At 45.9% G+C, this 15,742-nt stretch overlaps 1 protein-coding gene across 1 annotated transcript; it reads right to left on the bottom strand.

Annotated features, from left to right (window-relative positions):
* Positions 1–11,584: 11,584 nt before the first annotated feature.
* On the bottom strand, positions 11,585–15,455 carry LOC136503469 (probable disease resistance protein RXW24L). The gene is made up of 4 exons (XM_066498541.1): positions 15,355–15,455; positions 15,021–15,248; positions 12,885–13,283; positions 11,585–12,560 (listed from the first exon to the last, which is right to left on the bottom strand). Exons 1-4 carry the CDS (start codon positions 15,453–15,455, stop codon positions 11,585–11,587), a joined length of 1,704 nt encoding a protein of 567 aa, XP_066354638.1.
* Between the last annotated feature and the right edge of the window lie 287 nt (positions 15,456–15,742).

Genomic DNA, 15,742 nt, shown 5'->3' on the forward strand with positions numbered 1-15,742 from the left:
TTACTCTGCTGCTGCAGCCCCCGTCCTCTGCTTTGGAATTGGAATCAAATACCATACCATAGCATCATCCTATCCTCCCCTCCAGATGCTCAACGAAGCACTAGTCGAGTCACTGTTGGTCGCCAACTGGACCATCCAGCCATACAACCAGAGGCTTCTCAACTTGCGGAAGAAGACATCATGGGCAGCAATATTAACTACCGCAGCCTGCTTATGAGAAGCCGTCCCATAATCCGCCAGTCGAATATAGAGGTAACAGAGATCTAGCAGCCCACCCAAGGCTCTCAGACCTGCCTCGTCCATATGACCCACATGCAACTCCAAGTAGCAAAGGTTGGGGAGAAGTATAGGATCTATGAATGATGGCACACAAGGGAACCAGATGCTTTGTATATGCAGATGCCTGAGATGTTCCGGAAGCACGGCTTTGTCCCACTCCATTGAGGTAGGGCTACTTTCACGGAACTAAAAAACATGCAGATGCAAATGCTGGAGCTCCTGCAGATTGCCTAGTGACTTCAAAAGTTCTGCCTGCATGCTCTCATCCAGCCTGCCCATGCCAAACACACGGAGCACCCTCAGTAGGCTCTGGTTGCCCAGCTCCTTCAAAAATTGCCTCTTGGACTCAAAAGACAGCATGTCAATACGTATTTGTAGCTCCTCCAGTGACGTCACATTTTGGAGGAACCCATCCGGCACCCTCGTCTCACCGTCACACCGTAGGCAGACCAACCGCGTTAGCTAAATAACGCTGGATGGTAGTTGAACTTGCACACCACATAGTTCGATACCTTCTAAGTCCAGTGTCTTGTAGAAGCTTTAGAGCTCCTATCGCCTCCGAGAGCTCCCTGACCTTTGTACCTCGTAGTCCAAGGTACCTCAGATGAACTAGTTTCCCAAGATGCTTGAGCCAGCGCCTGTCATACTCATCATTATCAGATGATGTGCACCTCTCTAAAGCTAGCACACGTAAGAGTTTAAAGCTCGGATGCAAGACAAGACCACGGATATCACACCCATGGGCAACCAATGACCTCGGTTGTGTCATGTCCCTATGACCGTTAGGATGGGATTGATCCAGCAATATCCTATTCTGGTGTGCTATCCGGCGCACCTTATGTCGTGATGGTGTTCCTCCATCCTCATTTGAGAAAGTGATGAAGTTTTCTTCGCCTGTCTGACCACGAATAAGATCAAGGACCATGTCATGAACACGGCAGCAATGTATGACGCCTTCCTCTTTTGACTCTACCCCTTGGATCATGTTTCTGTTTATGAGCTAATGGAAGTATTCCTCTCCCCGCTGAAACAGGCTTGTTCCTATTTTCTTCTCTATAAAACCTTCTGCTATCCACTTCCATATCAAAGAATTTTTCTTAATCTGATAGTCTTCGGGATACACACTTAGGTATAGTAAGCAGGTCTTTAGATGAGAAGGCAGATCATAGTAGCTAAGGGACAATATCCACACAGTATCATCTACTTGCTTGTTCTCTCTGCCATGATAGAAACCAGGAGAGTTGCACACCTTAAACCAATCCTCTCTTGATTTTCCCACCAACAAGCTAGCCATTGTGATGATAGCTAATGGAGCACCGCCACATTTGTCCAGAATTTTTTGGGATGCCTCTTCAGGATAATGAGCAGGACATTTGCCTTCACCACCATATAGCCTCATATAAAAGAGCTTCTTTGAGTTATCATGTGAAAGTGGGCCAAGCTGGTAAACTTCATCGCCACAAGCTACTTCAAGATTTCGAGTAGTTTTGACTACTCTACTTCCGTTATTGTTCCGATGCAAAGTTGATCCTATTGGTTGCCAGGAATTTATCTCTTCCTCGCCGCCATAGAGAAAAACAGAGAGAGGATGATAACACGGCCCCACATGTCATTCACAGCTAGATTGCATTTAGGTAGTAACTTTTAAGTAGTATTGCTGAGGTTGAAGACAAAATATGAGTAGCATTAAAATATATTGGTAGCTACCCAAATAGACATTTAGGTAGTCTGATTTGGGTAGAATTACTAGAGACGCTCTTATGTTGGACATTGTTTGCATACACATAACTAGATATTAGTTGGGCTAAAAATTAGTTCAAATTAGCTATAGTTTGCTATCTAGTTGGTTAACAACTAGTTAAAGGCTAGTCTCAAAATTAGCCCACCTTTTAGCACTCCTATTTGATACACAAGAGCTAATTTAGGCTAATTTTAACTAGCTAGTGCATAGGAGGACAGCGATCAGGTCGCAAAGTTTATACTTAGGGCAGCTCATACATTTGCTGCTCCTTCTCGGCGAGACGGGCGATGTGTCGCAGCTTCATGGAGGAGTTGATCGCCTGCTTGCGATGGATGTGACGTCTGTGGGCCACACTGTCATGCTTCTCTTTGGAGGCAGCTCAAAACATAAAGCATCCATAAGGCATCGCGTGCCCCACATCTCCATCGGACCTTGTGGCTCGCGACGCGTACCCCACGTCTCGATGGTTCTCACAAAGGCACTGCGAGCGCGGCTGCTGGCCGCCCTACGACCGTGGCTAGCGGTGGACCCTTGGGGCTGCGGGTGGAGCCAGGCCTCTTCGCCCGTGCCCACGCCGTTCGTGCACGGGCTCTAGTTCGAAGTCGCCGCGCTCAACGCCGCCAGGGCCGGGGACCCCGTTTTAGCCCACCACGTTCAACCGCACGTCCGCCCTCAAAGTTGAGCTCTCTGCCCCCACATCATGCGCGGTGTGGACATCACGCTTAGGCAACCCCTGCGTTTGCGTCGCCCATGCCGGTGGATACATAGCGAGGACCTTTCAATGACACCTTTGGGATCCCGATCCGGCGATCTCATGGCCTGATTTGCCTTGCTGTGGCCGGATTCACATTCCCTAGGCCGCACGACGGTGACACAACGTCTTACGGCGCCCCACGTTCTATCTGGTGCGCCCTTCACCGGATCTTGCAGCCCTCAGGTCGGATCTGGGGAGACCGGCCTGAGCGACGGTGAAGATCTTGACGAGGAGGAGGCGGATTCCGTCAGCAGCGGTAGCCCCAGGGGCAGGGTTCGGGCCAAATAGGATATCCTCAGCGGCAACAATAGAGGACTCCAGCAGAGGCAACGACCATGATCCCAATGACATTGGTGGCCCTATGTGTAGCGGAGGCCATGGAATCTGGCGAAGCGGAAGCGAATCCTGTCGACTAGCATCAAATCGGCTAATTCTGACTAGGCGACGGCGCATGATGGTGGGGTACCCGACGACAAGTGGCGTGACCTCACTTAAAGTGGATGAAGATGGAACCAGTGAAGGTTTGCAACAATGGCGCGCTAGAGGCGGTGGTGACTTAACGACTTTCACTCGCCGAATCTGGATGCTTTAGGAGAGGATGTGCCAAGGTTGTAGTTTTCTTGTTTTTTTAACGGGTACAACTTGGACGCACATAACCCACACATTCCACATGCACACACCCGTGTGTGTCCATACGCACGTAAAGAAGAGATTGGGAGGCTCTCTAGCCTCTAGTGCATGGAAAACGCACAGTACCACCGAACGCGCATGCATATGTGCATGTTTTGGCGACACCAGGGATTTGAACCCTGGTGGGTAGCGTCCCACTGGGCAGCCCTACCGCTAGACCACAGGCCCATTCAAAGTTTTTCCTTTTTTGTCGTGTGTTCTCCTCTTTGTTGAGATATGATTCTATATCTTTTGGCTGTGTATATCCTTCATGGATATAAAGGCCAAATTAATGAATCCATTAGCTTAAAAAAAATAAGGCATCACGGCCCTCTTCAAATGAATCGCGTCAGCATTGTGTGCCTAACCTAGCTGCAAGGGCAATGCGGAAGAGGTCGATATTCTAGACCCCGAGGGTCCCATGAAGCTAACCCTTTTCCACGTTGGTGTTGCATTTATTTCACGTAGGCCAAAGAACGGAGCTAGAGGACAAAGGTCAGATAAGCCATCGGCAAAGCCTCTCGGAGCACGCACCTGAAGTTGGAGGGAGCCCTCCGGATGAGGGATTAGAATTACATTGGTGATTAGGATACCACTAGCTAGTGAGAGGCAGTGGTTATTAGTACCTATCCATGCAGGGATTTTATGTCATTGCCTCGAGGGATTTGCAGGGAGTGCGCGCATAGCCACATATATGATTTAACTTCCTGTTATACTGCACACATGACAGATTATGGACCAACAAACTGACAGAGCACACGACCATTAGCCATTGATTTTTACAGAGCACGAACATAGCCATTGTTGTTATGGGACATTCAATTTTTTTTTTTTCACAATCAGACCGTGACAACGTTAAGTTGTTTTGCTTTTTGGTTGGCCCAACAATCTCACAAGGCCTCTACTGCTTTTCTCGGATAGTTTAATCTTTATTGCTGGGCCCAACAAACTCTTTTCCTGCCCGAGCAAGATGCTAGGCTGCCCAACGAAAACAAACTTGTGGTCAAGCAGGTCGATTGAGGAGACTACCGAGGCCAGTTTAATTGATTTATTTAAACAAAAGCAGAGTCAGCCCAGAAGCAGGCCTGCTCGCTAGCGATTAATTTATTTCCTCTCTTCTCCCGTGCATATATCCAGCCATTAAAGGACGAGCAAACTATGGGAGTCTTGCAACTTTCTGATCTGATGCATTCAGTTTCTGAAACCGAGAAACTGTGCTGCATTCTGCATGGTAAACTATGCTTGCGGTCATTTATTCAAACACAGATCAAACTGAAACGCAGTATATATGCATATAGGTGCGGTGTTATAGCAAACGATGAGGTATACGAGTCGAATACAACAACTATGGAGGTACCCAGAGAACAGAAAGATAGCTAAAGTTTGTACCTAGAAACAGAGTTCACCCAACGTATGAATCTTGCTCACTCTGACTCACCCAACGTAGAAGGGAGCTAGGTAAGGCACAAATACATTGCGTACTATTCCACCAGAAATACACGATAAAAAGCAGAAAATACTGGGCAACTGTGTAGCACAGAATCAGAGCCTACTCATCAAAAGTGGGCTTTTAAGCATTTTGCATTTCAGTGTGTCACTTACTCTGACTCGCCGTGTCTGGTAATTGGCCAGCGACGAAAGCTTTGGATGGAATGCAGTAGTAATCAAGAAAGAATGTTGTTTCTACTGCTTTGGATGTGGTAACAGCTATCGGCAAAAGCATTTGTGTGTGCCAGTTGTGTAAATGAAATATATGAAAAATGTACGTGCTTGTTCATGTACATGCATTGGAAGCAACAATTGTACGTTCCATGCATGCACGTAGGTATGTTCAATTGTTCATGACGTGCAAATGGAAGAAGCTAACAGGCGCAGCCATACACTGCACCTGTATACGACTTGAACCGTCCAGAACCTTCTGGAAGCTCGGCCCAGATACATGCGGCCCGCAGGTGCGGCCGGGATACATACGTACGCTTCCGGTGCACGGCGTTGTATTTGGCCCACGAGCCAGGAAGGAGGCTACGTGCCAAGATGATCACGAAGGCAGTCACCACCGCTGATCACCTCTACACGTACGCGGTGCGCCGAGGAGCATGAAAAAGACGATGGCCGCCGGCCAAGGATAGAGGAGCGCTGCAGCACCTGTTCATCTACTACGTGCCGCCGGCCAGGAGAAGCTTCCGGCCGCGGATGGGCCGAAGAAGCGCCGGCAGCATCTTTCGTTCCGTCGACGCGCGTTCGTCAGCCACGACGGCCGGTCCCAAGCAGGCGCTGAACACAAGGACGCCCGGCCGCTTGAGGAGCGAAGCGACGGCCGCGACCGCGCCGAAGGAAGGCAGGCAGGTGTGCCAGTATAGAGTATACATCTGTATACAAAATAAAGTAAATGTGTAATAAAACACAAGGGACAAAAGTTCAGGGAATTTATTTATTCATTGGATAATTACCAAGTACAATTTCCCACTTTAATATAAATTTGCGCTGAGCTCCATATGACAATCTGAGGATTGTGTGGCTTCTGGTTCCTGGGGCCTCTAGAGGCCTCCAGTTAATTACATCTGCAGCATTGGGCTGCAGAACATCTCCGATTAAGCTATGATGATGGTCGTCATTGTCGTCTCCAAATAAATCAGAGTTGTCTCCATGTAGCCTCTAGCAAAGGCATCCGACCTCGTCGTGTGGATCCCATAATGAAGTCAAGTGTTCGACCTCGTCGGTCACGAACAAAGTAATTCTGGCCTGGTCGGTCACGGAAAAGAAACGTCCCAGGCTCGTCGGTCAGGGGAAGAAAATGACTTCACATGTTCACCGGCATTGATGGTGCGGACGGTGGTGTGATAATTGTGAGACTTGTGCTCATGTAGTACTTAGGAGATTTCTCCTTGATTGAATTTCCGAGATCATTGGCGTGAAACTTGGTCAGCTTGCCAATTATATATATGCGCGTGAACTCAAGCGCTTTGTCATGACTACTTAGAATCATTTGTGGGTACCGAACCCAAATGAGTTTCCTAGCCGAACCTGTATCTCGGATGGGCCGAGAAGTCAATATTGGGACAACAATTAGCCGAGCAACATTCCCCTCAAAAAAAAAAAAAATTAGCCGAGCAACATTATCGAACTAGCTTGTGACTTGTGCAGATGTGCACTTTGCACGTACAAGCTTGCATGGTACTGTAGCCTTTTATTGGCTTTCTTGCCGTATATACTGTACATGTATACGCTTGTTCGCACTTAGCTAGCTTCTGGTGCTTCTACACTGGTGGTGTTCCTGGGCCATCAAGGCCCGGCATGCTAAGATGAAGAGACGGTGTTGCCGGGCCGCGCCGCTCCGCCGCCGCGGTGGCCATGCTTGCCGTTCCGGCGGCGATGGCGTGGAGAGGAACGCGTGTGTGCACAGCAGGGCGGCGGCGTGTTGGTGATTGCCAGTGTGTTGAGAGAGGGAGAAGGTTGGCCTCCTTTTATAGGCCAGCGCTAGGGTAGCGCAGGCTTGCGGCGGTGCCATCGATCTGTTGCGCAGGAGCGTCGGTCGGCGCGCGCGGCGAGTTCGATTTCAAATTTCAAACAGTAGTTGATGGGCCCAGCAACTTGAAGATCCCCACAGCACATACGCTCAAACACTAGCTAAAAGCATATATATATATATACCCTCCTCACTTTTGTAATTCCTTAAATGATGCTACAGTATATTAGTGTATTTTGCTAATGAAGATTTAAGTTGGCCACCCTTGCACTCCCTAAGCCATGTATATTCTACTGTTGGCGCCCTCTAAATCTAACTTCAAGCTCCGCCACTATATATATATATATATATATATATATATATATATATATATATATATATATATATATATATATATATATATGTATTTGAATTCATCATCACCGCCTTAACGTTTCGGCACGTGCTCTCGAGGAGTTTCTAGAATGTGCTGCCGCAGTGGCGTCTGGCGTACATTCTTGTGTACACGTACATCTTGCATGGGCCATGCACAAATCATTTCCTGGAGGCCCGTAATTAAGATTAGTGACCGCTAATGGCCGGTGCTAATCAGCCCAAATAATCTTCACGAACCCGGCCCTGCATGCTAGCGCAAACCGGGCAAAATAATATACAATTCTTATGCCACAATGACTGTGCATTTGTACACGTCTTTGTACACGTATACGCCGGGCAATAGGCTTAATTAGCAACACGCTAATTATTTTATCCAAAAGATCTAGGCCTCGGAAAACCTCTCAACCGTTTTCTACTTCTACATTTGAATACGAAAACGAAAGCGAAAGTGGTAAAGCCGGACACGAACTTATGGAATATCAAGAATTTCGAAAACGAGCTAATTCCAGCAGAATTATGTCGAACACGGTCGGTATACGAAAAATCAATATAGAATATTGACCCGTAGGATCAAGTGCATTAATAAGTGCATAACCAAGTGAATAACAATTAACAAGTCCTAGGGCGTACCCAGTGCAGAGAGCTCTCGCTCTGTGCGGGGTCTGGGGAAGGATGTCAATAACAAGTCCTAGAACTTCCATAAAAAGTATCTCCATTTCACCATTTGACACTATATAAGAAAGATATGATTTTTCTAAGGCAACAAGCGCATGTACGTGATTAATATATTGTCGAACCTTTGTTTAATTTTTTTAACATCTTAATGACCTTAAATGAATAAACTAAAAACTAGAAAGTTGTAGATCTCGTCGAGAGCTATAATTTTCATATAAAAATCATCTTCATCCGAGAACGTATGAAAAAGATATAATTTTTCTAAGGCTGAACATTTAGGGGCCAAATTCAGTTTAAATCGAATTTCGAATTCGGATATTCCGAATTACAAGTAGAAAAGTAGAAAACGGTCCGAAAACAGCTAAACCGTTTTTGTTCCGATTTTGAATTTGATGTTCTAAATTTCGAACCGAATTTAAATTTGTCTGAAAATACGAATTTGATCGGATCAAATATAGAAAATGATGTAGTTCGGTACAGGATATTTCCGTACCGTTTTCACCCTACCTAGTCTCAGCAAGCCACACGTGAGAGAGAACACTTGGATGGGCCATCCATGAGCCCAATATTGTTAATTAGCCATTGTGCTAATTGATGGTTATTAGGCAACTCGTTCATCTTTAAGGCCCAAATGTTTATATAGCCCATATTTCGTAGGCATCACGTAATTGTCAGATTATTTTATAAGCCTCATTCGACTCATGCTAAATAGGCTATGTAATAATATTACAACATGCCAAAATTCCATCATACAGTGGGTTCAAGGGGCGGGCCAGGTGGGTGGCGCGGCGAGGCGGCAGGAGTGGTGGCCAGGGCGGGGGCCAAGGCGAGGACGACGCTGGCGGAGCCATCGCGCTGGAGCTTAGGGGAGGCCAGGGTTGAGGGGTGGGGGCGGGGCGAGGACAAGCGCAAGCGTGAGGAGGAAGACAACGGTCGCAGGGTGGAGTCGGGTCACACGTGCTCCCGGAGCGCGTGACCAGTGGCGCTTTATCGCGGTCCATCTTTAGGACCTCAAAACTACATTCAAACTTTGGTAGAGTGAATACAAGGGAGTTATTTCTTCTTTTTCGTCAGAAGTGACTCTAGGGTAAAGTGGTGAGGGAGTAACGCGCGAGGGAAACTACACTTGTGCATATATGGCATAGAAATGGAATAATTGTGAAAAAACACATGTAACTGCCTAAATTAAAATAAATTCCATGACACGACAGCCGTGACAACGTTCGTCACTACAATTTAAATACATCAATAATACAGTAGCCAAGATCATAGCAACGAAGTGAATGAAAGTGCTAGCTTCACCGGTTGGAGAAATTCCGCAAAGCAAACTGGACCCCCGATGGAGCTCTTGAAGATGAGCAGGCATGCATGCATGCGGAGGCACATGAAAACCAAATTTAAGCCTCATTTAACATAAACACACATATCATTTATGTTCCAAACATACTTGCAGGTACGCCAACAATAAGTGCTAGAGCGAAATGAAACATACTAAACAACAGGCATGATCGTCGTCGATCAACATTATTAGAGGTTTAAAGCACGCAAAGGTCCATCAAGAGCTCACAGAGATATGGGACCGTGTAGTAGAGTGACACCAGCTCCATGCATGCGGCAATATAGGGGACAGCAGACAGGAGTACCAAAATGCTCCCAACGTCCTGAGATCCACCAACTTAAGCTGCAAACTCCTCCCATGGAGGATCAAGAGGCAAAAGGCTGAGTCTCCGAAGACTGAAATAAAAATCGTAAGGAAAAATAATTTTGATTAGCATTATCAGTCTAGCATTGATGATTCATGAAGGTCAATGGAAATGATGGATGAAGTCGGCTAAAACAATCAACAACAGACTACGGTACTTCGAAGTGTGTGTGAACCGTTGATCTAATTGTAAATTATTACATATTACCTGTTCTTATAAGAGGTAATAGAAGAAACACAGAATAAATAGAGAAAACGTCTACTTATTAGATAGATCTAATATACATGCACGCATGATCTAACTTTGGTATTTGATGCAATAATGTGACATGTGAATGAGATATAAAGTATCTTGCTTTACTAACATGTTCTTTTCTTGTAACTTGACAAATAACGATCAAGAGTGATATACCTGTAAAATTAATTTTTTAAATGTGGAATGACTAACGTTATCCGTAATGATCTTTTCAAAATGAGTAGATCCATTTGTAACAGCAAAATCATGTTGATGGTATACGTGATTTATTTGTCACTAGCCATAGCACAACACTTTTAAAACCAACATCATGTTAAAAATTAATGTTCTTGCGTACTCAAACATATAGTCCGTACGTGACAACAGTAACAAGTATATACTTAACTGTATCTATTTTCTTAGAAAAGTGATAATAATTACTTCATATGTACAGTAGCATAGGCAGATGAAATTAAACAAGGAAGCTAGGACGCCCTGGACGAAATTTAATTGTCCTACTAATTCTAAAAATCAAGGGCTATGATTTTCTAGGCATATTGTTACTATAATAATAATATAGTAATGGAGAAGTAGTACGTGTTAGTGCCTTAGTGGAATGGGGAATGGAATGTGGTTATTAAAACAAGTTGGGCAGCTGGTACATACCTCTTCATCGTCGCTGTGTACTAGTTGTGCCATCATATCTTCATTATCTTTGAATACGTAGAATATGAGTTGTGCTTGGCGCCTGAGCTCAGCCTCTGCCTTGTCCACGTCATTAGGGAAGGCATCCTTACGGTCGAGATATGCCCAGACATAGCGTAGCGAAGGGAGGCACTCCAAGTCCAAGCCGAGATTGTCACTTCGGGTAGCATGCTCATCCTTGTAGAAAGCCCTGACTGGGACAGTGAACCCAAGCACGTGGAGGTTTGGCATCACAGCAATAGGGGGTGGTGGTACTCTGCTGCAGTCCCCGTCCTCTACTTTGGAATCAAATACCATTGCAGCATCCTGTCCTCTCCTCCAGATGCTCAATGAAGCACTAGTCGAGTCACCGTTGGTCGCCAATTGGACCATCCATCCAAACAACACGAGGCTTCTCAACTTGTGGAAGAAGACATCATGGGAAGCAATATGAATTACCATAGACTGCTCATGAGAAGCCATCCCATCGGGAGGGAAAATGAAGAGGCAACGGAGATATGGCAGCCCACCCAAGGTTCTCAGACCTACCTCGTCCATATGATCCACACACAACCACAAGTAGCAAAGGTTGGGGAGAAGCGTGGGATGTATGAATGATAGCACACAAGGGAACCGGATACAATGTATATGGAGACGCCTGAGATGTTCCGGAAGCACGGCTTTGTCCCACTCCACTAAGGTAGGGCTAGTTTTATGAAACAGATAACAATCCAGATCCAGGGGAGAAGCGTAGCGAGTTAGAGTGATCAGATTACAATCTAGATGCAGATGCTCGAACTCCTACAGATTGCCTAGTGACTTCAAAAGTTCTGCCTACATGCTCTCATCTAGCCTGCCCATACCAAGCACACGGAGCACCCTCAGTAGGCTCAGGTTACCTAGCTCCTTCAAAAATTGCCTCCTGCAGTGACGTCACCTTCTGGAGGAACCCATTGGGCACCTTCGTTAATTCATCACATCTTATGCAGACCATAAGTACTTCACTAATCATGATATACGTTGAGGGTGAGTGCGGAACTATTGGGATGGAGTTCTGCTATGCGCTTGAGCTCAGCCTCTGCCTTGTTCACGTCATTAGCCAAGGCACCCTTACATTCGAGGTGTGCCAGGACATAGCGTAGCGAAGGGAGGCACTCCAAGTCCAAGCCAAGATTGTCACTCCGAGTAGCACGTCCATCCTTGTAGAAAGCCTTGACTGGGACAGTGAACCAAAGGTCGTGGAGGTTTGGCATCACAGCAACAGGGGCCGGTGCTACTCTGCTGCTGCAGCCCCCATCCTCTGCATTGGAATCAAATACGATACCAGCATCATGTCCTTCCCTCCAGATGCTAAGCGAAGCACTAGCCGAGTCATCATTGGTCGCCAGCTGGACCATCCAGCCATACAACCGAAGGCTTCTCAACTTGGGGAAGAAGACATCATGGGCAGCAATATTAACTACCGCAGCCTGCTTATGAGAAGCCGTCCCATAATACGCCGCTACAATAATGAGGAAACAGAGTTCTAGCAGCCCACCCAAGGCTCTTAGACCTGCCTCGTCCATATGATCCACACACAAGTCCAAGTAGCAAAGGTTGGGGAGAAGCGTGGGATCTATGAATGATGGCACACAAGGGAACCTGATGCCATGTATAAGCAGATGCCTGAGATGTTCCGAAAGCATGGCTTTGTCCCACTCTGTTGAGGCAGGGGTACTTCCAGTGAGCAGCTTACAATCCAAATGCAGATGCTGGAGCTCCTGCAGATTGCCTAGTGACTTCAAAAGTTTTGCCTGCACGCTCTCATCTAGCCTGCCTATGCCAATCACACGGAGCACCCTCAGTAGGCTCTGGTTGCCCAGCTCCTTCAAAAATTTCCTCTTGGACTCAAAAGACAGCATGTCAACACGTATCTGTAGCTCCTCCAGTGACATCACCTTCTGGAGGAACCCATCGGGCACCTTCGTGTATTCGTCACATCTTATGTAGACCAACCGTGTTAGCAGGCTAACGCTCAATGGCAGTTGGACTTGCATACCATATACTCCGATACCTTCGAAGTCCAGTGTCTGTAGAAGCTTTAGAGCTCCTATCGCCTCGGGGAGCTCTTCGACATCTGTACCTCATAGCCCTAGGTACCTCAGATGAACTAGTTTACCAAGATGCTCATGCCAGAGACTGCCATACTCAGGTGATGTACACCTCTCTAAAGCTAGCACACTTAATAGTTTAATGCTCGGATGCAATACCAAACCACAAATATCACACCCATGGGCAACCAATGACCTCAGTTGTGTCATGTACCTATGACCGTCAGGATGGGATTGATCTAGCAATATCCTTTTCTGGTGTGCTATCCGGCCCACCTTGTGTTGTGATGATGTTCCTCCATCCTCATTTGAGATAGTGATGAAGTTTTCTTCGCCTGCCAGGTCACGAAGAAGATCAAGGACCATGTCATGAACACGACAGTGATGTATGATGCCATCACTTTCTGATTCCATCCCATGGATCATGCTCCTGTTTATGAGCTGATGGAAGTATTCCTCTCCCTGCTGAAACAGGCTTGTTCCTGTTTTCTTGTCTATAAAGCCTTCTGCTACCCATTTCCATATCAAAGAATCTTTCTCGATCTCATAGTCTTCAGGATACACACTTAGGTACAGTAAGCAGGTCTTCAGATGAGAAGGCAGATCATAGTAGCTAAGGGACAATATACACACAATATCATCTACTTGCTTGTTCTCTCTACCACGATAGAAACCAGGAGAGCTACAGACCTCAAACCAATCCTCTCTTGATTTGCTCACCAACAAGCTAGCCATTGTGATGATAGCTAATGGCACACCACCACATTTGTCCAGAATTTTTTGGGATGCCTCTTCAGGATGATGAGCAGGACATTTGTCTTCATCGCCATATAGCCTCATGTAACTTCTTTGAGTTATCATGTGAAAGAGAGCCAAGCTGATAAGCTTCATCGCCACGGGCTACTTCAAAATTTCGAGTAGTTTTGACTACTCTACTTCCGTTATTGTTCCGATGCAAAGCTGATCCTATTGCTTGCCAGGAATATATGTCCCATATGTCGTCAATAACGATGAAGAACCTACCAAAAAGACAGTACAAATGAATAGGCAGAGTTAGTAAACCCTGGAGCATCTATCGTCTATACTGTACAAAGGAGAAGAAGAGCGGCACTACATCTGTACTATATGAGTATTGAATACGGGTGATGTCTCACTTTTATTTAGTCTTTGAAAATTACATACTAGTGGTACTTTATAGATTTTTAGACAAAGGATGAAAATCCGGATTCCTCTACTCAAGGTAGAATCTGACAGTGGTACTTTATAACTTTGTATTATCAAATATAAATTGCCTAGCAAAAAAGGAGTATTGTGCCACAACTGCAGCTTTGATTCATAATGAAAAAAAACAAACATCTTAGATTTGTTTATCAAATATAAATTCCCTAGCAAGAAGAAGTATTAATTGTACCACAACTGCATCATCGATACATAATGAGAAAGAAACATCTTCAAATTAAATGGTAAACGTATGTAGTAGCATATATATATATATATATATATATATATATATATATATATATATATATATATATATATATATATATATATATAGAACTACTACTCTGTAGCTGGCTACAAAATAACTTATTCTGTAGCCACTTTGAGTTACGATAATTACTATATTAATTTATGAGATTATAGTAACTCCTTACTAAGTGGTTTACTATAACGTTATGGTAAATATCCCCGTGTGTTATAGTAACCTAACTATAGTAAATATATATTGACATTATGGTAAATTAGTATATAAAATTATGGTAAATAGAGGTGGCTACAGAATAACTTATTCTGTAGCTGGCTACTGAATAGCCTCTCCCTATATATATATATATATATATATATATATATATATATATATATATATATATATTGAAACAGAGAAACTATAGGTAATCTGTTGACAACTGATTAATGCATACCTCTTGTTTTCAAGGAATTTTCGGAGTTCGCCAATGAGCAGTTGTAGGTCCTTTACATCACGAATGGCCTGGTACATATTTTGGTCGAGACCAAAGAAGATGCTGGTGAAGACTTGCACCAGGTCAGGATTGCGGCCAACCGAAACAAAGGCTCGACAGTCATATCCCGTACTCAGCTCGTCGTAAACCTCCTTGGCAAGAGTGGTCTTACCCAGACCACCACCTCCGACCACAGAAACTATCTTGGTCCGGTTGTTGCTGCTGGAGGCACCAGCATCTCCATGGCCGTGGGTCGATGACTGAAGCATGGCTATGAGCTCCGCCCTCGTCCTCTCGATGCCGATAATCTGTGCTGCCTCTTTGCGCTTGTCCACAAGGAGAGGATCCAGTTTGGTGGCCGCGAAGGCACCGCAACGGGTATGGAGTACCTGTCGCGGCGGCCCGACACCTCCTGGAGTCGTTTCTTCATGTCCTCGATCGCGCCGGCGATGTCGTGGAGCGCCTTGCTCTTCTTCAACAGCCTGGCCATCTTCTTCTTGAGACGTTTAAGCAAGCCTTTCTTGCTTTCAGTCTCAGCAGGGGCGGCCCCCTCCACGACATCGATGAGAACGGCGTCGAGGATGTCCTCCATGTCGTACATGTCGTAGGACGCCTCTCTGACCTCGCGAGCCCAAAGCCGGACCTGTGCCCAGCTGCTCCGGCGGCGTTTCACCCAAGTTGCGGAGAGCCGTGTGCGCACTCTCGAGCTCATTTTTCAGATACTCGATTTGCTCCGGCAGGCCCTTCTGCAGCTTGTACTCCCCGTGCAGGAGCTCGCCGAGCTTGGACACGATGCTGCCCACTGCCCCGGCCACGATATCCATGCCAACGCCACGATGGAAGATTGGTGACGTTGAAGACCAAGGGAGATTCCGCACTTGCGGATTTGCGGAAGCTATAGGGGGTGGATGACGAGAGAGACGCGTGATGGTGCTGTGTAGAGGAGAAGGTGGCGATATGTCACCTTGCTTGCTAGGAGAGGAAGAAAGCAGAGCTAGGAAGGCAAGCCTGTGTATAAAGCTGTCAGTCTTGACTCTTGAGCGATCCATGCATTCTGGCAGATGTGACACACACAGCTGTCAGTCTTGAGCGATCCATCATATGCCTTGCC

This window comes from Miscanthus floridulus, chromosome 14, assembly GCF_019320115.1.
Source record: "Miscanthus floridulus cultivar M001 chromosome 14, ASM1932011v1, whole genome shotgun sequence".
Lineage (NCBI taxonomy): Eukaryota > Viridiplantae > Streptophyta > Magnoliopsida > Poales > Poaceae > Miscanthus > Miscanthus floridulus.

What these genes read in the sequence shown, in the direction of transcription:
- LOC136503469 (XM_066498541.1), bottom strand. Translation starts at nt 15,455, where the DNA reads ATGGATATCGTGGCCGGGGCAGTGGGCAGCATCGTGTCCAAGCTCGGC. An exon ending in GGCCTGCCGGAGCAAATCGA is followed by an intron (nt 15,249 to 15,354) that starts GTATCTGAAAAA and finishes TCGCGAGGTCAG; the next exon opens with AGAGGCGTCCTACGACATGT. An exon ending in GTGTCGGGCCGCCGCGACAG is followed by an intron (nt 13,284 to 15,020) that starts GTACTCCATACC and finishes ATTGTCCCTTAG; the next exon opens with CTACTATGATCTGCCTTCTC.